Here is a 23,609-nt window from a genome sequence, read left to right on the forward strand (position 1 = left end):
GTTCTCTGTTGATTAAAATCAGCTTAACCCATTTAATCATTTAATGGTGTATTCATATACAGACATGTACAATTTAAAGTAAACCAAATCCCATCCCTTAATGCCTAAAACATTTGCATTGTATTTCTTACAGTTAGGTTCTGGCAACAATAGTTGCCTTTTTTTTTTCTCAATAAATAATAATAATAATATTTTTTAAATCTGTGAATGACCTGTTGTACTACATGTAATCAAAGTATATTGCTAACTGACCCACACTTTTTACCATTAAAGCAGCAAACGTTTTGTAGCATACCTTGTATTAATATAGCCTACAACATGAATAACGAGACACAGTAATAATTCCAGAGCTCTGAGATTTAATAAGATCATGACAACCCCCCCTCTGAAAATGTAATTGATCAAGCATTTTACATTTTGATGCATAAAACAGACACTTTAAGTAGAAAATAGGTTTGGGTGGATCAGATACATTTTGGATCATGAATGTGCTCATTGTCTTTGTCAAGGATGAATGGTGTAAAAATAGGATACTGTACATTTGACTGAGCGGTAATCAATAATATTGTCAAACCTTTCTTGTTCTTCTCTAAATCAAGCCTCTGGAATCAATACTAACCTTGGCGAATGTCATGGAAACAAACATCAATGTAAATCTGTCTCACAATAATCAACAGGCATCCAGCCTTGTTAATAGGACACATCTGAATACATGAATATTGATATTATTTTATGGAAGTGTCTGGAGGCACACAAGGATATTGTTCTGCTCTTGTTTTTGTCCCATGATAAGTCTGCTAATATCATTACGCTGATTCACATTGTAATTACATTGTAACACAGTAATTACACTGCATAGATATCACATATTATAGCCTGAAAGTAGTGAAAACCCGACCTGAATTAAGAAAGAAAATCTCATCCACCAACGGCAGAATATAAAAAAAAAATTGATTGTAGCCCAAACAAATAAGTGTGTCATTAAGCCAAAGATCAAACTATCCTTCATACAATGTTAAAAGTTTTATAACCTACAAAACTATCTATACTTTGCCACATCGCACTCTTTGTCCTCTAATGTCAACATTAGCTGTCTCTGATTGGGTAAAAACTTAAAGGAGCAGTTCATCCAAAAATGAAGATTCTCTTATAATTTACTCATCCTCATGCCATCCTATATGTATATGACTTTCTTTCTTCTACAGAATACAAATTAGATTTTTAGAAGAATATCTCATCTGTGGGTATACACAATGCAAGCAAATGGTGACCAAAACTATGAAGGTCCTTAAAGCACATAAAGGCAGCATAAAAGTAATCCATAAGACTCCAGTGGTTATCTATATCATCAGAAGTGTTATGATAGGTGTGGGTCAATATTGAAGTCCTTTTTTACTATAAAATCTCCTCCCTGCCCAGTAGGTGGTGGTATAAAAGAAGAATAGGAATTGGCAAAAACTAAAGAAGAGAAGAATGCTTAGGAAATTAAAAGGGAGATTTAAATCTTGAAAAATACTTAAATATTGATCTGTTTCTCACCCACACCTATCGCTCATAAAAAGTTGTATGGATTATTTTTATGCTGCCTGTATATGCTTTTTGGAGCTTCACAGTACTGGCCACCATTCACTTGCATCGTATGGACCTACAAAGCTGTGATTTTCTTCTAAAAATCTTTGTGTTCTGCAGAAGAAAGTCATAGGGTGAGTGAATGAATTTTCATTTTTTTGTGAAATATCCCTGTAATGTGATGTGAAATCAAACTAAATATATGACCTTTTCACCATCTCTAAATCAGCTTTGGGGGTGTTTGTCCAGATATAAATAAACCTTATATGTGAGGCCAGTGAAGGCATTCGGTCATAGGTTTATAATGATATTCTTTTTAACCATATAACAATTTGTGCATTTGGACATTTCTAAAATTGGTTTCAGCAGCTCAATTTGATGCTACTTATTCAATGTAACTTTTGTTGATGCTCTATAATATTTATTTAGTTGAACTTCTTCAGAGCTGTTAATCCCAAATCATAATTTGTTTGTCTGAGAATTCCAGCCTTGTTGGCTCTGCACTTCTGTATGTGAAACTGCAGAACAAATAACTTGTTCCTTCTCTTTGCAAACTACAACATGTGGATCACAAATTAATGCATTCCAAAAACAAATGGAAAAAATTGTGCTTATAAATTCAGATCCAGTGTGTTCTTTTCTACACCACTTAAATATGAGAAAGGAACAACAATTGAGTCAGAGGCCCCATTTCCTTTTTCAGACATGGCAGCAAGAGCTTAGTTACCAGGGACACAGCACTGATTCTCAGGTCTTGCATCATATATTGAGGATTGGTTTGCTTCCGCCTGTGATGTTCTAACTCTGAAGACCCTGGAAGCTCTGAGACTGAAGTGCAGGTCTGTGCATTACACTGGGTTTCCATGGTAGGTACGCTGGGACAGCATGATTGATGCAAGATTTATCATAATTTCTCTTGCTGGCTTATCTCTACAAGCAATCAGTCAGTCTTCATAAATAAATAAAAATCTGTGGTTCATGCAAAGCAGGTGATGTTTTACACATACAGTGCGCATTAAAGACTTGATGTTCAATGCTGTTCACATATGTCCCACCTGAAAATACACCTGTAATGAGAAGCTAGCAGTAGCCTCATCTCGGTGGATCATCCTTTATTCAGTTGTAGAGTGCCAAAGCTTGGAGACCAAAGGCACAGCATACACAGTAAGCTGCCTCTTATCTGCCCCTTCAAACTGCGCAGAATCTGGAGGTGTGGCTTGCTTCCACATGACATTTCTCACAAGCCATTCCATGGAGATTACCATAACAAACAAGCCATTACCAATGCAAACCCTTTATCTGAACAGAACAATTTAAGACTGAAAACAGCCGAAAGAGCAATATCTTTGTATTTTGTCTTTGATGCTATTGCTAAAATCACTGCTTTATAAAATAGCAATCGTGAAACATAAATAACTGACAATGGCATGACCAACAGAATGTTCAGCATCACTTTCAAATATAAATGAATCTCAATTAACAGTGAATGGGGCCAATCTGTAAACATTAAAATTTCAAAAGCTGCCTATTGCCAAAATATGTAAACATAGGTCTTAACATGATTTTAGTGTGATCAAATTGCTTGGTAGCCTTTTCTGTGTAAGGTTATATTGTCATGACAACACAATACCAATAAACTATTTTATCACACTAAAATCAAGTAGAACAGATTTGATTACACTAAAATCAGGTTAACATGTATAATTATAACTTATGGCTGTAGTTATGAAACACTGTGGATTTGAATGTTTATGGACCCATTCACTTCCAAAAGTATCCCAAAGCATCCCTTTGCGATCTTCTTACATAATAAAATAGTTTCAGGTCAAATTAATATTTCATGTCCTTTTATTTATTTGGCAAGTAGCAAGTCAAATCAGGATTATGTGTAATCAGCCCATTACTGCTGCAAAATAAAACCATTCAATATCCTGATCAATTTGTCAGGCTTTGTTTTGTGATAAAGACATCACTTATTTTCCCATGTATTTTAATACAGTCTAATTCTTTAGCATCATCCTAAACAATTCGTTTAAGGACAATTTCGCACAAGTGACCTTTAACGCAACAATGATCATCAAAAAATTTAATTTGGTAACAAGACCCTGACTCCAAAGGGTTTATTCAATTGTTTGACTATATTAAAACTTTTAAATATTTGGAAAATTTAACAAAACACATGGCGTTTGTGTAAAATAGATATATGACAGACTGTGGTTAATAAATGTTCTAGCCTAATTTAATCACAAACACTTCAAAGGCTTTTTAAATGGAGGTTCCTCAGATTGCGAAGCAGACAGAGGCATAATTTCTGTTGTTGATTTTTGTTGCTAATAATTACTTTGTGGAATATGTATCATTGCCCACCAGCAGGATGTGCAAACTGGGATAAACAGACACATTAATCACGGTCGAATGAAAGGGACAATATGAGGAAGACAGAGGAAGAAAAAAAAAAAAAAAGATTGCACAGCAGTGTTTGTTGGATGACAAGCCAGACACTATTGGAACAGGTTGTGCTGATCTCAAATAAAAGGGCTCTGCTCAAAGATTATAAGAGTTTGGAAGAGATCTTTTACAGTGCCATTCTGTCACTGTACTCTATCATTTTGACAGTCATTTTGACTTGAGCTGGTGTCTTACAGGGACACCCCTAGTACACAATGGAAGAAAGGTGGCTGAAGTTGTTTGTGGCAGGCTACTCCGCTTTACAGGCTACATATGGTAAGGATTAGGGATGTGGGCAGAGTTAGGGCATCTGCTGCCTGACAGGAACAAATCCAGGCACCTTTGTACAATGGGCCCCATTGTATGACCGATCATCAGCTTCAAACTCAAAACCCTGCTTGATTCAAGAGCTCCATCTACTGACTTCCTTCTAACATTGCTTAGCAAAATCACTGGTCAGAATCTCATTTTAAGGTTACAGTTCCCTTAATACAGTTTTGAAATATCAAATAAATAAATGCAGCAATACAGTGATTTTTTTTTTATGGGTTTTTTTATTTTCAGTGTCCTTAAAAAATACTGGATCTTGCCAGCACTCACTATCATTGGCTATATTATGATCCTCCCAGAGAAAAGAAACAAGAGTACCAGTCAGTATAAGTACAAGACATTCATACAAAAAGTGTTTTTTAACCCAGAATGCTACCCAGAATCCATACTGGAGAGAGACACAGTTAAACAGTCACAACAGATGGCTATGATTAAAACACCCACACACAAAGCAAAAATAGGCAAACACAGCTTCCACCAAAATATGCCTACTCTGAATATAAAGTTTTTGCATACTTTCTGTCCTAATACAACACATTTGTACAGGCACATCTTTATGCATACCTACACATACAGTTCCCGAGAGCACGGTAAAATAAAAAGCAACAACTTGGGGATACTTCGTCATACTATTTGTTTGTCAAACATTCACACAAACTAATGTGAAAACCAGGGATAACATTCCAGAAGGATTAAAAAAAAAAAAAAAAAAAAAAAAACTGGGCAGCAAAATATTTGGTTTTGCATGAGTGACGCACTCCTGGTTTCATCGCTACTGCTGTTTTCCTCTTCTCCGTTTAAATTTTTAACCACTCTAAAGTATTACATGTATATAATTTCATAGCTTTATATAAATATTTACAAACATCAGTTGTGTCCCATAAGAATATTTTTATATAAAAAAGTAGATAACATGTTAATGCCAAGGAGGAGAAGCTTGCATTGACAAATTACAATAACTTAACCGTAAAAAAAAAGAAGGCAAAAACAAAAAAGTTTGATACAGTAAGTGCGACAGCCTCTTCCAAGTCCCTAATACGAAAAAAAAAAAATCAAGGCTTTGCACGTGATGTAGCACCAGACAGGTTCGCAACTCAGTGCGCTTGAGAAACTACCTTGAAGAAATCTTCCAGGAGGTCATGTGCAGTACAAACCAAAACAATAATAATAAATTAGTGTTGGATAATTTAGGATGACTTTTATTTACAGCCAGAGTTAAACACGAGGCGTTTTTGTGGATGGTGATGGAAGTGTAAAGGAAAGTAGATGGCAGTGCGAGTTCACAGCAGTCTTGCAGCACATTAGAGGAGAGAGAAGGCGCTCTCACATTCGTCTGTTGAGAAGCTTGACGGCTCCGAACAGAGTTTGGAAGGAGAGGTCAGGGGGCCTCGGTAAAACACGGCCAGTCTGATACGCAAGCGTAACGTTGGGTAAACTTAGGGGCTTGACAAAACCCTTAAAATGACCAAGGGTTAATCTCCAGTGCCTAAGTCCTGGACAAGGCTCAAGTGGTTCATGGCACTGTTGAAGGCGCTTTGCACAGCTTTACGGATACCTGACGTTCTGCCTTCCAACATTTTACTTTTGTCTAAGGTCTTGTCAATCCCAAACGGTACCATCTTGGATTTAGGAAGCCATTGCCTGAGGAAGATTGAAGAGTCAGGGTTATTTTAAAACAGCAACAGAAGCTGGACTTATTACACCTTGTCCTTACCAGGCGCAATGTGTCAAGTTTCTAGAGTAAAGTAATTTTTCTGTCCATAGAGCGCAACAGTGCCAGCCCACTTTTTCAGCCATGTTGGTTTTGGAAGTTATTTTCCCATGTGTTTTGGGCAGTTGCTGCAGAGCTTGTTTCGTGTGCTTTGCTGTCCTTTCTCATCGGGATCATAGGTATTGTAGTTCATCACCAGGAATTCCTCTATTAAGGGAATATTCCGGGTTTAATACAAGTTAAGTTTAATCGACAGCAAATGTGGCATAATGTTGATTAACACAGAAAGACACTTCCCTACTTTTCTCGACATTAGAGGCACTTACAATGGAAGTGAATGGGGCCAATTTTTGGAGGGTTTAAAAAGGCAGAAATGTGAAACAATTTTCGAAAAGCACATACATTCATTCTGTTTAATCGCTGTTTTTATGCTTGTTTTAGGGCCTTGAGCGCTACGTTGTCATGGCAACAAAAACCATTCCACCATCGGGCTGAATGGTTTGGAGCATGGTATGGAATGGTTGCAGCAGCATTTCCACATGAGCACAGTTCAGCACAGCATGATTATAAACTATTCTCAGAATTCTCAGCACTGCTAACTAACTGTACGCAACCATTTTCAATAGTGCTGGTGGAGTGGCTTTAATATGTGTCGACTCACAATTGTCAATTTGCCAATGAACCTTATAACGTGCCTAGTTGTTTCTTGCTCACCAAGTTCACTAATAAGGCTGTAGTTAATAAAATGTATGTTGAGTGCATGTTCATAATTTTATGATGGTTTAACTAGTATTGTTGCCTAAATCTATTTTCTACATGCCTTTTTTGTCAGGTAAGTAGATTACTAGCTCTTTAAAACTCAATGTATCAATATATACTTGTATACTATTTTCAAATAAAAAAATATCCTTTTCAGCTAGTCTGGGAATTTTTACCTTTGTGTGTTCAAATTTAGAGGTAAACAAGCCCTCAGCAAATGATGATAAACCTCTCACCTTTTTGTCTTTGCTTTCGTGTCTTTGTTGTTTGTTAGAGTAAAATTAAGGAAAAAAGCATTACTAAAAACTGGAATATGCTCAAATTGTGCACTCGCTCCAATATTTACCTCTCACGCGGTCACCAAAGGACAGAGCCATTATGTACATTCTCCTGATTTTACCAATCCACAGTGGAAACAGAAAGCTTAACAGCACCAACTGGCCCGGATCACAACAGAACAGCATGGTTTTGTAATGAGAACTGTTCAGCCCGATGGTGAAAAAGAAGCTAAAGTTGTAAATTAGGAAGGTTAATAAGTAATTTTATCACACTAAAATCTTGTTTCATTGTAATCAACATTTTGTAATAAATGCGGTCGATTGAACTTAACTTGTAAAGAACCCAGAATATTTTTTTTAAATATAAAAAAAATGCTCACAGTAAGTCTGTCTTAAAAGGTTTATAAATTATCTCTAAAAATAAATTTCTCTATGGAAACAATGTGTGGGATTGTTAGTGGGAACCAGACCGTTGCACTCTATATTGAAAATGAAAATGCCGCATGGAGCAACAAAATCACAGCCAATAGGAAAACATTTTATGCTTACATACAGCTAAATGGAGACTAAAAACAATGAATTAAATGGGTTGGGCAACCCAGTGCAATGCAACAGAAATCAGAACCAAGAGACTGACCTATGGGTATGTTGCAAAAACTAGTGAACTTCCTCCAGAGGCAGCATTTTAAGACAACGTAGGTATGGTACAGTTGCAAAGGCTGTTCCAAAAGGTAGGTATCTTAATTACGCTGCCTCTTAAGACATGTTATTTTGGCCAAATTTTAAGATAACATTGAAGGTACTCTTCCCGGGTAAGCGATCCCAGAATGCACAGTGATATTTGTGAGGAGAGTTATTTGAATGATGCACAGAGCTGCCGCCTATGTAGAGCATTCCAAATCGCTTAAGAGGCATAATTTTCAGTAAGGATGCTGCCATAGAAGGCAGCTGCCCATGTACGCAGGTGACAGTGAGGCAGCTCACTAAGTTTTGGAACAGACCTACTATATCTTCTCAGTTGGTTAAACAAAACAAAACTGATTGTTTGTTGATCACATCAAGCCTGTTTAGGAAATGGAGTAATCTGTTCTAAGGCACATTATGATTTGTAAAGTAGAAGATTTCCAGGATAATGCTATGATTAACATACTAATGAAAATACCTTTAAAAAGTTATAGTCCTGTTATTCTGTTATTATTTTATCCCCCTCATATTCCAAACCTGTATGACTTTTTTCCCATGAAACAAAAAAGATGTTCGGCAGAATGACTCAGTTACCATTTCATTTCTTTAAATAATAGCAACAGTGCTTTCAACTGTGAAATCATATGGTTTTGGAACAACAAGAAAAAAACACTGACAGACTGTTCCTTTTGGGTTGAATTTGCCCTTTAAGTAATTGTTCAAATTTCATTTTCACTGTATACTTTTTTGAATACTTCTAAGTGCGATTTCTCACCAGTTGCGTTTGCTGTCGAAGAAGCGGACGAGGAAGAGTTTCTCCTTGGACCTGAACTGCATCAGCTCTCCGACCCTGAGCACGTCCCGTGGAGGGGTGGGAATGAACTCGCCGTTGAGTTGGCAAACCGCTCGAGACATCTGAGGATCTATGATCTACAGGTGGGCAGAGAGTCCGTCAACAACACAGCGCTAACACACATCCCGAAAGGCCTGACCTGGTGGTGGTAACTCAGTGTGCCTGTTACTACTAATGCATAAACTTTTGGAAATGTAAATGGTTGCCACAAGACACGAGAAACACACATACAGTCGCTTACATACACGCATACAAAACAAATGTACACACATACACATCCTGGTTGTATCACCTGGCAAGTAATGTTATGGTTGAGTGTTGGCCACTGAAAAGGCTGATGCATGAAATAAGAGAAAGAGAAGGAGAACCAGTCTGTGAAGGGCATGCACACATGCACACTCACCAAGGCAGGATAGGAAGGATATCCACTAAGTTTGGCCCAAACTACTTTAAGGGGCTCCAGATTTAGTGGTGAAGTGTTAGCAGGCATCCAAATATTGCTGCTGTCAATCTCTATGAAAGTAGGAATAGTGTAAAGTTATGAGGAGTTCACCGTAAAAAAAAAAAATGGCGCAGAACACCTCAAGAGCCACTGCAGTATTTGGCCAATCAGCAATCGGCAGCAAAGGGTCATATTTATTTAACGGAAGCATGGCGAGCCATTTATCTGACACCATTATGCCTCAGACGGTATTTGCAATACTCAATTTCTTTATTATTATTTTTCAAAAACAAATTGCTCATTTTTATCAAACATGCTAACATGGATGATTTGGAAAATTATTTTGGATCATATGTGGTTTGAATAAGCTTAACATTTCATGTGACTAATGAGCCCACTCAGACTCTGACATACATGCGAGTCAGAATGCAGAAGTAAGCTTACTATTTCTGGGCAAGCACGTGGTAGGCCAAAAGATTTCACTCAGCAATGGTAGGCAATCAAGGCGAAAACTATGAGGAATTTGAAATTAGAAATTTGGGATGGAATTACTTTTAACTGAAAATAGTTCACCCAAAAATTCTTTCATCATTTACTTACCCTTATGTAAGGTTAACTATTGTGGGTGAACTATTCCTTTAAAGTGCCATGTTAGCAAGTGAGTGTTAGCAGCAACTACCCAGAGTGGCAGGATAAGCCGTGATGCCTATTAAAACATGAGGGTTTCACACATGCAGACAGTACAGCAGTAAGCAGAGGTCTTTTATGGTGTTAGACAAAGCCATGAAGAGCAGGTCAGTGCCAAAGCAAGCAAAAGAAAGGACAGCAAGCTTCCACAGAGCTGACAGGACACCAAAGCAGCTGCCGGAATGGGTCTTCTATGCATCGCAGCAAACCTATTGCACTGAACTGAAGGATGAGGCTGGTGTAAAAACCTACAGACTAAATCTCGCCCGCTAAAAGCTGGACGCTCACCTGCTGCCATCTTACTGGCTTTGGAAATGTTCCCCGTTTCCACACATTTGACCAGCTCTTTTTTATCGTCCGTCGTATTTCGTCTCGCCATTGCCAGCTTCCCTTTGCCACTCCTTACATGACTGACATCACTGAAAAAGATCAAAAAATCTGTTCAAAATTCATCACAACTAAGAAAACCTCAAAACACTGCATCACATATCGTGGACCGTGATAAATTATTGCATTTTTGATGGTTGGCAATGTTGATAATGTTTTGACTGGAAATTAAATACCAACAGTCAGTGGTGGACCACTAAAGACTTCAAAACCTATAGTAATTACTCTCGTGAGCTGGATTTGCTATTGAATAGCTCCATGACTAAAATTAAAAAGTTTGCATCAGTCTAACAATTCAATGAATCCCCTGGATGAATTCACAGTCTGACACACTGAGGCTGAGTGGCTCAAATGAACCAAGAACTATTTTGTCTATTTAAATGTAAAATTGGCATCATTATTGACTGGTTGTTAAAATGAAACAGGGCTGCAAAGTTTATCTAAAAAATTATTGAGATTACAATCATGGCTGCTGCAATTAACCAATTGTGAAGTGTCAATTACAGAATTCTGTAGGTATATTCCAGTCATACTAACTTTTTTTAATGTGATTTTTGCAACATGGAGCACTGTAACCAATCAGAGACAAGTCCGTTGTGCACATGAATCGGAGTGTTTAGATCAGTCCAGACAGAATTACTTTCTTTTTTTGGGGGGGGCATTTTCAGTGTTTATTTTGTTTAAAAATCTATTAAATGTACTCCAGGAAATTTAATCTATGACTTAAACATGGTAAAATTTATTTAAACTGACTTGAAAGTACTGCGGTCTTAATGGCTGCTGAAGGAATTTTGGACATTTTTAATGATCGGTTTCCCAATTCTGTGGAAATCTGCAGACTTTTCTCAGGAATTCTGCACTCACAGATTTCATGTCTATCAGTAACAGTCCTAAACAGTGAGTTTATCGCAATTTTCTGTCTCAAATGTTTAAGTTCTCCTCTTGTTGTAGATGTTTAGCGTAAATTAAGAATATAGCATGCAGTTGCCCTAAACAAAATGTTTAATGGAAATAAATTATATTAAATCATGATTACAATATCAAGGGAAATTGACAACTATGACTTGTAATTGTGCAGCCCTAATATGACAACAAGTGTTTACAATATAGACTTATCTCTTCAGTGGCATGTTTCAAGCTCTTTGATCTCATTTGATTTTCCACAACTCGTGTTGTCTGGAGTTCTTGGTCCACTGAATGTTCTTGGAAAGTAATTTTCTCAATGTTTTATCCGCGGAATGATCAAAAAACAATTTAAACTGCAGTACAGCCCATTGAAAAGACCATCCGATTGTTCCTCACAGCCTCATTGCCATTCCAATCAAAAATCAAGGATGGCGCGGCTATGAATAAGGTCTATTAAAGGGCAATATTTTATTTGATTTTTACGGGCATTTTAAACCTTTATAATAATTTTTAACCAAATAAAAATAATGTGACATCATTCTTTCATGTCAAATGTTAAATTGAATCAACTGATTAACCTTAAAGGTATAGCTCAGCCAAAAGTGAAAATTCTCATGATTTACAGGTACTCTACTGGCATCCTACATATGTATGACTTTCTTCTGCAGAACAAAAGTTACGATTTTTAGAAGAATATTTCAGCTCTCTAGATCCATAAAATGCAAGTGAATGGATGCCATAATTTGGACGCTCCAAAATAAACAAAGGGGAGCATAAAAGTAATCCATATGACCACAGTGGTTAAATCCATGTGTTCAAACATGATGTGACAGAATGAGAAACAGATCAATATTTAAATCATTTTTTATTATAAATTCTCCTCCTTACCCAGTAGGGGGTGATATGCATTAAGACTGTGAATTACCAAAAACATGAGAATGTAAAAGTGAAATGGTGATTGATTGTGCAACAAGGAGAATTTATAATAATAATAATAAAAAAAAAATTATTTATCTGTTACACATATCATATCACTTCAGAAGAGAGGGACTTAACCAGCAGAGTCGTCTGGACTAATTTTATGTTGCCCTTATATGGATTTTGGAGCTTCAACATTTTGACACCCATTCACTTTTACGTTGTATGGACCGACAGCGTAGAAATTCCTCTAAATGTCATACACATCTGGGATGGCATGAGGGTGAGTAAATGATGAGACCATTTTTATTTTTGGGTGAAAAAAAAAACTAACCCTTTAATTTCACTCAACTACATTGAGAATGTATTACCTATTATGCATAAATTAAATCTATATAAACATACTGTATACAATAATACATAATTAGGCCTAAATGGAAGAATTAATTATGTGGTCATTTTTGCCCCAATATTAAAAATTTCAGGGGCATTTTTAACCTGAGTACACCTTCATTTCAAAACCTGCCCCCCACTGTAAAACTTTTGTAGGAAACTGCAATATTCTGTAATAGTTCTAATCAAGGTGCTTATTCACCTAATACACCTTGTGTTTTCCTGGGTGCTCCCACTTCCGCTGGAAGAGATGCTGGACTCTGAAGCACAGCGGCGGCGAGGCTCTGACGGTCGACTCACAGTTAGCCCTTTCTTCGGCTCCAAAAAGCCATTAGACAAACCTATCAGCACAATACACAGAAGGGTCAGACATATGCATTTATAAGGGTACCCTGGCTATTTCTCAAAATCAAATCACTTTCTGCATCACTAAGTCAACCTCAATGGTTTGTGCTTGCATTAGTGTTTACCTGTATCCAAGCGTTTGACAGGACACTCATCCTCTTCTTCATCCTGACTGTCTCCGCTCGCATTACGCGTCCTTTTCCTGTGCTGGAGCAGGGTTTCGAGCCGAGGGATGACCACTGACAGGAAGGTCTTAGAGCCCAACTGAGGGCAGTCAACTGGGGATTCACTCATGTTTGAAACCTCCTGTGGACTCTTTGACTTCTGGAACAGCACAGCCGTCCGCCGGTTGACCGTATTTGCTGGTTCGGTAACAGTGGAGGTAGCGACCATAATGTTATTTTCAGAGGGTAGAACGTCAGGTGAAAAACCATTTATAAGTGAGGTAGAAAGCGTCTCCCCGTCAAATTTGACCCTTTTTGGGCACTTTTCAGGGCTGGGATCCACAGGTTTCAGTGTCGGAGGTTCAGAGGGACTTGCGGAGGATGTCAGAAGTGGTACAGAGTCTGAAGGCTCCAGTTTTGGAGGAAATGACTTGTAACCTGTAAAAATAGATGAACTGGTTGTTACAAACCCAATTTGAAGGTTTTCACAATTTTAAAAGGGAGCTCAAATGACTTGCACCATAGAACAGATACAACTGAAAATAATTCACATTTGAAGCAAGTAGTATGTTTGAAATAAAATACAAATTGTACATATAAAGTGGCCCACAAAATTATTTCAACACGCTTAAGCCACAATTAATGTATGAATGTTAATGCCTTAAATAACAAACACAAGCACACTTTTCATGCAACACACATTTCACAAATAAAGATTGTAAGCTTTTAAATTATAAAAAATATTCTGTTCAAAATGAATAGTAGCAGCTTTTAAAAACAATAGGTGCATGTCCACAGTTAATGTGATGATGAACTACACCTGTAGTTACTCTGCTAGAACACCTGTCCGAATTTGTGAGAACTGACTTCATTTATCCAATTAAAATTACCTCGTGGCTAGCTGGTTAAAGTTATTGCAAAAATAGTAAAGCTAGTTCTGAGAAAAGCATATTTTGTTTGTAGCTGCCACTCTGTTTAATCATTTTATACTTCTGAAAATATTACTGTATATTGCTGATATTATGTGATTAGATCAATAAATTTAGATTAGAACTAAAATTGAGCTACAATGACAATTAAATATATCATATGATTCAACAGTAGAGTACCTTCTTCCTCTTGGGCCTGTGGTACTGAAAGCGGCATATTCTCCTCTTCTTTGGGATTGTTTTGCTTTGATGAAGGGGGCTCCGTTTTTTTACCCATTTCCATCCGTAAGTCACCAATGGTCTTTTTGAGTAACTTGAGCCGTTTGCTCCTAGAAGGGCATGACTTCATGACACTCACTGAATCCTGTGTCTCCAAAAGCTTATTCAACTGTTCCTCCTTAGACATACGTTCCCGATTGGCTGGGTTTAAAAGTCGGTCAACTGCAGCAAAACAGAATAAAATCAATTATGGTTCATCAACAAACCTAAATCTCAAAACAATCAATGGACATTATAATGGATAGTTAAAACAAAAACAAATTCTGTCATCATTTACTCTGCCTTGTATGGTTTCATATCTGCATGCATTTATTCCATGGAACACTATAAATATCAGGCAGAATGTTAGGGACTTCAGACAAGAAAGTCATTCGTTTTGGAATGAGAAGGTGAATAAATAATGACAGATATTTTTGGGGTTAATTAAGCCTTTAAATGGTTAGGTTCTTACCAGCTTCCCAAGACAATGATGGAGGTGGCTCTATCTTAGGAGGCTCAGTGAGGTGCATTCCACTGGTGAAGTCAAAGCCTATCCGTTCAATGTCCCGCCTTGTCTTCCTGAGGATTGCTCCACCATAGTCTCGTAGACGTACAGCAGCGCGGTAGAAGGTGGTGTCCTTGGCATTGTACTTCATGCAGTTGTTAATAATGAGGTTGAAATCATCCTCAAACTCATCCAGGTTTTTGTACCCATGAGAGTCAATGCGTTTTCTCATGGTAGAGAAGTCCATAGGGTGCTTGATGTGGTCTAGATAGTCAGGAACCTACAGACAAAAAGAGAGAAGACAGACTGTGGAACAAGAGCCTAAAAATGTCAATATTATGAACCATGTACATACATCACCACTCCAGAAGTTTAGATACACCAACTCATTCTTGATCATCACTATTTTTTTCCACTTTATAGTATTACAAAGAAAAAGGCATCTAAACTATGAAATAACACAAATGGCAGTATGACAATTCTTGTAGAGACCAAAATAATTCACACACAGGCACAATTCCTATTTGCCAACAAATCTGATTTCAAGCAATAAAGCATAGACTTTAATTCAAAAGATTTTAAGGCAATAAGAAACAAATTGTTGTGGGTCCAAACTTTTGACTAGTACAGTTTGTATTTACGGAGATTAGAAAATAAATACAAAATATCCCCGTCAGAATTACGAAGAGTTGACTTGAAGCTCACTAGAACGAGACAGTCTTACCTCTTTGATGCTGACAGGCTGGGCAAAGATTTTGGTCTGGTCCCTCTCCTGCAGCTGATCCAGCACTGCTCGCAGCAAGACAGGAAATGGAGTGAGCTGCATCTCCAAAACTGACTGCTGCAATTTCATCTATAGAAATCAGACCAAAACATGTGTATGTACTACAACTGAAATTAACACGTTGAATGAACAAATGTGAGATTATTTACATGTAAATGCAAACATTACCATTGCTATGTGATATAGAAAAAAGTGCACCCGATTTTACATTTGAAATACCAATGGCTTCACCGCTCAAGAAAACTCAACACAATTTTCTCCCCTCACTGAAAGAGGTTTATTAAAACTGATCCCTGAACAGTTATTTGATAAATTCCTCTTCCATCTGACATCAAATGACAGTTACTGTACCTCCTCCCTCTTTAGCTTCTCTCTCTTACGAATGAGCTCCAGCAGCAAGCGAGCTCGCTCCAGGTCGTGCCGTAAACGATGCCAGTCCTTTAACTGCTCTGTCAGATCTTGAAAGTTCACCTCATCCTGCACCTGTTGTACAAAAATGCAAAATTCCACTTAATTTCCAGAAAAATTTAAATCACAAGCCCATAAATATCTGTTGATTTGAAAATCTCACCTGTTCTGGTGGTTTTTGCATCTGTATGGCCGTCTGTAGGCGTCTTATTAGTGGGACACCATTTCTTGACTGCCTCTTGAGCATCCAGTAACTGAGAACACGTTTAAAAAAAACCTTCTTCTTCTGGAGAGAAACTTGGTTGAGGATTGTGTTGAAACTGTAAGTCAAGAAAGCAGACACATGCATCAAATGCAATAGAGTATTACAAAGCTTCAAAAGATTTAAAAACAAAAGATACAGAAAAAATACTAACATCTTTAATAAGAGACTGCATTATGTCTAGGTAAAGCTGAAACCCAGGCCACATCCACAATAATAATTGTTTGTGTGAAAAAGCATTGATTTCGCTATGTTTACACCTCATCCACACATCAACACGTTCCTCCACCGAAAATGGTCTCCATTACCACATACTTTGGAAAATTATGACATTAAGAAGCTGAAAACTCACTCTAGATGATTTTTCCAGTAATTTTCAGATGAGCTTAATTAACAATCAGCAGCCAGGCGGAGGGAGACGAAACGCACATTAGCGTCTGCAGACTGATCTAAACGTTTTCATCGCAAACTATGATTGTAATCCATAGTGATTCTGTCAAAGCTTTTTTTTCCTACACTAAATGACTAATGAACTCGGAAAGCAAAGCCACAACAGTCAGTTTTTATTGAATGTAATTTCTTAACTCACTGAAAGCTTCTACGGCAGCCTCGAGGGGATAATGAATCGCTTTCTAAATCACTCTATTACAACAGTTTATGCTCACACTGTACTCTTGTTGTAATTTTGTCGATCTCCAGGAGACAGGGAATCAGAGAGAGTGTTGCACCAGGTTGTTAAGTCTTTCACCCCTCCACCATTCTTAATCGGCATGTGTGTCATACCTCTGACTGAAGAGAGCGAGATCTCAGCAAAACACTTGGAGCATGTATGACACCCTCGACCAAGCTGCTAGTGTGACGTGAGCTTCAGTCTTACAAAATGGTAGAACTTCAACTCTTCTAAATAGTATTATATAATGCAAATGAAACTATTATTGTAGAAAATAACTGCAAACGCAAAAGAAAATCCATGCCATAGGGACACCTACCTTTTAGGAGTAATACTAGGTCCAGACACCATGGGAGCTTCATCAACAGACTCTGGCGATTCTGCCGTTTTAGTCTTCTTTTTCTGGCATACCCTTGCCTTTTCCCTTCCTCCCCTATGAGCACCCTTCTTACATAAACTGTTCTTGGGTTTGGAGTCCTTATATATAGTGAGGGGTCTCCTCACACAACCGTTAGGGGTATGAGAGCAGCAATAGGCTGTTTTCTTCACCGAGAACGTGGTGGCTCCTGATTCAGTAACCTCTTTTATGGGCTCCATCTTCATGTAAAGGCCAGTTTTCTGAGCACAGCTCACATGGAAAGCAGTGTAACAGTTAGCCTTACTACACTGAATACAAGCACCAACTCCCTTCTTCTTACACAGGTAACAGGTGAGTTTCCAGCGAGCCGGTGGAATGTTTGCCACACCGTCAATGGGCTCAATGAAGACAGTATTGGTAAAGCCGACTTCTGGGACCCAGATGGCGCAAACAACGTGCCCCCAGCGGTCATCGTCTGTTCTCTTAAGGGCTCCGCCCTTATTGGGGCAGAATATACACTCTGCCAGCTGGGTGGGTGAATTCAGGCAATGGCGGCAAAGCCACCGGCCCTCTGGGATGTGGGGGACGCCATAACACTCTTGATGCACTGCAAGATTGCACAGGTCACAAAACAGAATAGCATTGCTGTTCTGGCACTCGCCGTCCATGCAGATGCAGCACACAGCGTCCTCGTCGATAAGCGACTGGTGGTCACCTTGACCCTGGGCCTCGAAGAAAGACTCCTTCTCAAAGCGGTCCATGAGGAACTCAAAGACATTCTGAGAGACCTGGCTGTGACCGTCACTCTTCCTCTTCTCATTGATAAGCTCAAGCCATGCATAGTCTTCCTCGTCCATATCATACTCAACCTCCTCATCAAGCTCATCAGATGTCTTCTCGACGTAAGTATAGTACGCAGACGGCCTCCGTGGCACTGCTGGGAGGTTGTACTCAACCGTTCGGATCTTTGGCTCCGGCAGCCTGCCCTGAGCTGGTGGACCCTGCACAGTTGTCAACGCGGCACTCTTCTTCTGCTGGTTTTTTTGTAGCCGCACCGAACGCACCAGAACCTGCTGCGGCTTTTCGTTGTTCTCCTTGTTGCTGGTGCACTCGACGATCTCCTGAGCTAAAGGGTCATCACTGTCAATAACATCCAGTTTGTCATAAATGCTGAGCCTGTGGACACGTCCATCTATCTCCAGCTCAACCATACGCTGGGCCTCGGCATAAGTCAAGGTCTCACGGTTGCGTGAGGGTTTGATGGGCGAGGGAGGCCTCTGTGGCGTGGCTACACGATTATGCCGAACCTTCTTCCTCATTTTGAATGCCTCAGAGGAACTAAAGTATGACACAAGACCAACACACATCAACTTTCAACTGATTCAAAACCAAAAGTCTATCAGCAGGTATTTCAATACTCAATTGTAAATGGAAAAAGAAACGGTTACACGTAAATTTCATGGTTTAGATCCAATTGTAAGCAACAGTAAGCAAACATCCCTGCCTGTGTCCATGGCAACCTAAACAGGTTTGAAACGGCTGAATTGGAAACAACAAACATGCGCATGTACTTCATTGTTATTGTGTAGTTGACCCGTATCGCCACCTGGCATTAATGTTAATTATTTAGTTACAAATAATACCAAGCTAACATTGTTATTAATACAATGTAATTTAAAGTGACTGTCAATCTGAGCGCTTCTCAACACACTACTGACTAAAATGTTCTACTTCTATTGAACTCCTTGAAGTGCTTGAGCTTCACACAATGACACATTAACCCATACCCATATAACCACAACACTGATGTGTAACAGATAACAGCCGTGGTTTTTACGTCCGGGCTTTTGTTTGTTTGAGGGGGCAGGGCGGAAACACACAGCTCTGGAGGAAACACACAAACACACAACTGAGCAACACGGACAGACACTGGATCCTACGGCCTGATGGTGGCTGTGCTAGTGAGCTAATGCTGTTCGGAGGAGTCCACCGACATTTCTGCAAACATGGCGTCAAACAAAACAAAACAGGATTTGTAAAAACAAATACACCCGTCTATTATTGCTATGGATACATCACACAGGCTCGATTGCAGTTATTAAGGTGTGTCCTTACCTTCGCCGTCGACGTTAAATTTAGCTTTATATGCAGCCAGGCCGAGCTCAAAGCAGCAGCGGCGTGGCCTACTGAACAGCAGTAGGTTTAATCCGAACACGAGCCTCGCTATGGGCGCTACCGTCCACGAGCCGCTTATCCGTTGTATTCGAATGGTAATATGAGGTATCCGTAACGTCCTCCGGGATTCAAAAATGCGCATTTAAAAGCCGGAGTTACTCGCTCACGGTAGCAGCAGCTCGACCATGCTAAGGTGCCTGTTTTTTGGATCTTATTGCGCTGGCCGTGTGGGCTCTATGCTAGCAGGCTAGCTCGCATCTCTTCCCCCCACAACAATGCGGCTGCAGCTCTCCATCGCCTTTCGTACTGCGTCATCACGCACAGAAGCGTACGCATAACGTCCAAGCGCCAAAATCAAGGAAGCGGATTTCCGAAACGTATGGTGGGGGGGAGATTAATTCATATTAATGAGGAACTCGCTACCTGATTGGTTATATGTAGATCTAGGGTTGGGTTAAACCTTTTCAGACCAATCAGGTAGCGCTTTTATTGTGAATATTACTGATTTGTCCAATCAGGTATGGCTTTCATCATAAATATAAATACCTGCAATCTAACGTTTCGGAAATTCGAGAAAGGGGCCGGTTGCACCAGCTATACGTAAGTTACAATTTAGCCTAGTTGTGGCGTAAATGGGTACTAAGTCACAATTTACGCACTACTAAATATTTAAGAGTTGCACCATTACATTTAGGTAGAACTTAACCCTACGTATAAACGAAATATTTACGGAAGCCTCCGACCAGTATTAACTGATTCATTAACTGAAAAGCAGACTCATATTTTATGAAATCAATGAGCTTATGTTTTGCGTGACAGGCTTCAGTCCTTTCGACATTAATTATTATGTTGGTATTCATACTCGTTTACATTTACGGGAGAAAACGTGTAAAAAAAAAATCCAGCATGAAACCGATTTAACGGTGCACTTCCTGTGTATGCCGCCCAGTGTCATGTTTCAACATATACGAAATATACATTAAAATTAATAAATGTATATTTTCCAGCCTGTTGTATTATTAGTTATTTATTTATTGTCCCTTATTCATTTTAGATACAGTTATAGAACATTGTTATTTTCATAAGCTAAATATATCATTAATGAAATCTTGTTTTATACGTATCGTATTTTAATGGGGATATATATATATATATATATTACAGTTGACAGTTACGACAGTTACAAGCATACAAGGTTTGAACTAGATAAAACATAAATTCACGGCTGAGTAACACTTCTGTGCACAAATGTGAAGGCTGTTTATTAGATAAATACAGGTAATGATTGCAGAACTTGATGCATTACCTCTCTCTTAACAAAGCTCCCGGCTCGGACGGTCTCACAGGTGACTTTTATAAGCAGTTTTGGATATATATTTGAGAACTAATGCACCAAGGTTTTACTGAAATATTTGAAACCTTTCCTTCCACCCACAATGAGACATGGGGTTATCGTCTCAATTCCAAAACCTGGGAAAGATCCCAGACTCATAGATAACAGAAGACCCATTACTCTTAAGAATTCAGACTACAAACTTCTAACTTACATCATCGGCCAACTAGCAGATGACACTACGTTATTTTTTAAAAGACAGATATCAAATTCCAATAATGTAGCAAAAATTGAAAAATTCTTAAAAGCTTCAGGGTTATCATTAAATTTAAAGAAATGTGAACTGTTTGCTTTACATGACACATCATTGACAGAAATTTGTAATATCCATATTAAGTCAGAAATCAAATAATTTGGAATTTACCTGTCAAAGGACCAATAACAAAGCCAATCTCTAAATGTGGAAAACAAAATGAAAGAATGTAAGTAAAAACTAAATTTATGGCTTCAAAGAGACCCATCAATACTTGGTTGAATTTATCTAACTAAAATGAAATGTTTATCAAGATGTATTTTCCCATTGATTGTCTCAATGGAACCTTAAAAATAAATTGGTTGAAGTCCTGGATCAAACACAGCGGCTCATTTTGGTATTGTATCCCAGAGCACTTATTCAAAAACGTTGGAGGCCTGGATTTTCTACTCCGGATGGACCTTAATATTGACAAATTACCTATATCACTATCAGAGTTCCACAAACAAATACTGTTATATTGGAAAATGTTATATGTACATAACTTTTCACCACACACCTCTGTACTCTGGAATAATAGATATGTATTAAACCACAACAGATCTTTGTTTTTTGAAGATTGGTTTGGGAGGAATATATGGTCCATAACTGACTTAATGGTTGCCAGTGGCAATCTTTTAAACTATGAACAATTTTGCTCTAAACATAATTTCAAACCCTCACAATCAGACTTCAATAAATTACATAAAGCACTTCCCCAAGAATTTGTTTTTTTAACAAGAAATATATAACATACCAAATGATACAGCCACGACTGGCTCCACTATCAATTAAAGGGATTTTAATTTTGGATAAAAAGTTCAATAATCATTTTATTAGAAGTTGTTTCACTGAAAACCTTTACCCTGAAAAGCCCAACAAAAATGGCATCCTGCATAAATTTGATACAAATTCAATAACTAAACTAAGAACAATGTATTTAACACTTCCTGTACCCCCCAAAATGAAAGAAACCCACTTCAAAGTTATGAACAACATTTACCCCTCTAAAGAATTACTTAGACTTCACTTTGGTATTGATGATAAAGAATGCACATTTTGTGAAAATTATGTTGAAACTATGGACCATGCTTTTTTCTCATGAACCTGGTACATATATTTTGATGTGACATACATAATTGAATACAGCAAAAGATCTCTTCATTCCCGACTTCTATCTCCAGAGATGACATAACATTTGGTTTGATATTGCAAAGCAAAGACAATGAACTCTGTTGTAATACAATTATGTGCCTAGCTAAAAAAAATTATCCACAAGTGTAGAAAATCATCCCCCAAATTTGTTATTTTTTAAAATGATTTTAAATTGTTTTTGAAATCTCTAAAAGGTCCAAAAGAACAAAAATTGTATGACATCCTAAAACACTTCCCGACTATAGAAAATAACTGAACTTAGACTGAATTCTCCCCTGGTACAACAATGTCTTAGAGGATGTTCCCAGAACAGATATTCTAATGCTCCCTGCCATTCATGCATTTTCAGCTCAAATTGCATACATTATACTGTTCATGCTGAATTCCTTTATAAAAAATCCTCCTTAATGGTATATAAAAGAGAACGTTCTGTATAGGTTCTCAGAAACAAAACCTCCCTGCATCATTCTGGGAAGGTTATTGTTTGGTTATAAAAACAAAACCTACAAATAATTAAGAGAGAACATTCTGTATAAGTTATCTTTAGGTTGTCTCAATAAAAACCTCCCTGCAACGTTCTGGGAAGGTTATTTTTTTGGTCACAAAAAATATTACCTACAGGGAACGTTCCTAGAACGCTATTATTTTGGTTCCCCCCAAAAAAATAACCAAACATGAACATTAGGGGAATGTTAGGTGTGTGCTGGTATAGGGTCTGAATAATTATGCGCTGTTATAGGGTGTTATAACAACTACAGGTAGCTTAAAAACTACTGCAAAATTAATGTCATGATGATAAGCCTCTCAAAATCTTCCAATGCTGAAGCATTCCAAGTCAAACCAGATTCAGAGGTTGAATTAAACTAAATCTGTCACTTGCCATTTAAAAAAAAAATATATATATATATATATATATATATATATATATATATATAATAATAATAATAATAATAAAAAAAACACAGACAGATAATTTCAAATACTGTCATTTTGGAAGATAACAAAGATAAAAAGATTTTTTTTTTTTAAAACCAAGCATGTTTTTATTAATCATTACAAGGTTCATATCTCATGTTGTGCTGTAAGTGTATGTGAATGAGGGAGAGACCAAGCTGCTCTCTCTCTCTCTCTCTCTCTCTCTCTCTCTCTCTCTCGCAATTCAATTTCAAGTACTTTATTGGCATAATTGTGCTATTGCCAAATTAATACACAAAACAGATAATGACAAGACAAATAATAATAAAACAGTAACAAATAACAATACAAATTGAATTAAAATTAGGTGTCAGTAATGAATAAAATAAAAACTATAATAAAAATATACACTATACAATACAAAATAAAATAAACATTTAAAAAACTGTGACTAAAGTACATTAAGGCTGGTTTCTGAGAGTGTGCATTTCAAAAATGTATTATGCTGCAACTGTTGCATGATTGTCCTTCCCTAGTAACGGCTGCATTTGATCTGTTTCTGCTGAACTGGGAAACTGTGGCATGAGGTTTGAGAGTTTGTCGAAGTATTTCTCTCTCATCTCTGTACATTTCACACAGTGAAGGAGAAAGTGTGTCTCTGTCTCGACCTCACCAGTGTCACAGTGAGCAC

General features: G+C 37.8%; 1 protein-coding gene across 3 annotated transcripts; it reads right to left on the reverse strand.

The window, feature by feature from the left end:
- Nucleotides 1-3,697: 3,697 nt before the first annotated feature.
- LOC127640473 (bromodomain-containing protein 1-like) lies at nt 3,698-19,510 on the reverse strand. 3 transcript variants are annotated; one of them, XM_052123069.1, is made up of 13 exons: nt 19,164-19,510; nt 17,010-18,386; nt 15,922-16,078; nt 15,702-15,833; nt 15,291-15,419; nt 14,534-14,846; nt 13,984-14,244; nt 12,836-13,312; nt 12,568-12,706; nt 10,050-10,180; nt 9,036-9,145; nt 8,555-8,709; nt 3,698-5,988 (listed from the first exon to the last, which is right to left on the reverse strand). In XM_052123069.1, the coding sequence occupies exons 2-13, from the start codon at nt 18,365-18,367 to the stop codon at nt 5,820-5,822; spliced, it is 3,531 nt and encodes a 1,176-aa protein (XP_051979029.1). In that variant the 5' UTR covers nt 18,368-18,386; nt 19,164-19,510; the 3' UTR covers nt 3,698-5,819. The 3 variants fall into 3 exon arrangements, with proteins under 3 accessions (XP_051979029.1, XP_051979028.1, XP_051979030.1); XM_052123068.1 differs by having other exon boundaries at nt 17,010-19,046; XM_052123070.1 differs by lacking the exon at nt 9,036-9,145 and having other exon boundaries at nt 5,824-5,988; nt 17,010-19,046.
- Between the last annotated feature and the right edge of the window lie 4,099 nt (nt 19,511-23,609).

The sequence above is a fragment of the Xyrauchen texanus genome, chromosome 49, assembly GCF_025860055.1.
Source record: "Xyrauchen texanus isolate HMW12.3.18 chromosome 49, RBS_HiC_50CHRs, whole genome shotgun sequence".
Taxonomy (NCBI): Eukaryota; Metazoa; Chordata; class Actinopteri; order Cypriniformes; family Catostomidae; genus Xyrauchen; species Xyrauchen texanus.

What these genes read in the sequence shown, in the direction of transcription:
- LOC127640473 (XM_052123068.1), bottom strand. Translation starts at nt 18,415, where the DNA reads ATGTGTGTTGGTCTTGTGTCATACTTTAGTTCCTCTGAGGCATTCAAA. An exon ending in TGCAAAAACCACCAGAACAG is followed by an intron (nt 15,834 to 15,921) that starts GTGAGATTTTCA and finishes TTTGTACAACAG; the next exon opens with GTGCAGGATGAGGTGAACTT. An exon ending in ATCATTGTCTTGGGAAGCTG is followed by an intron (nt 14,245 to 14,533) that starts GTAAGAACCTAA and finishes GTTTTGCTGCAG; the next exon opens with TTGACCGACTTTTAAACCCA.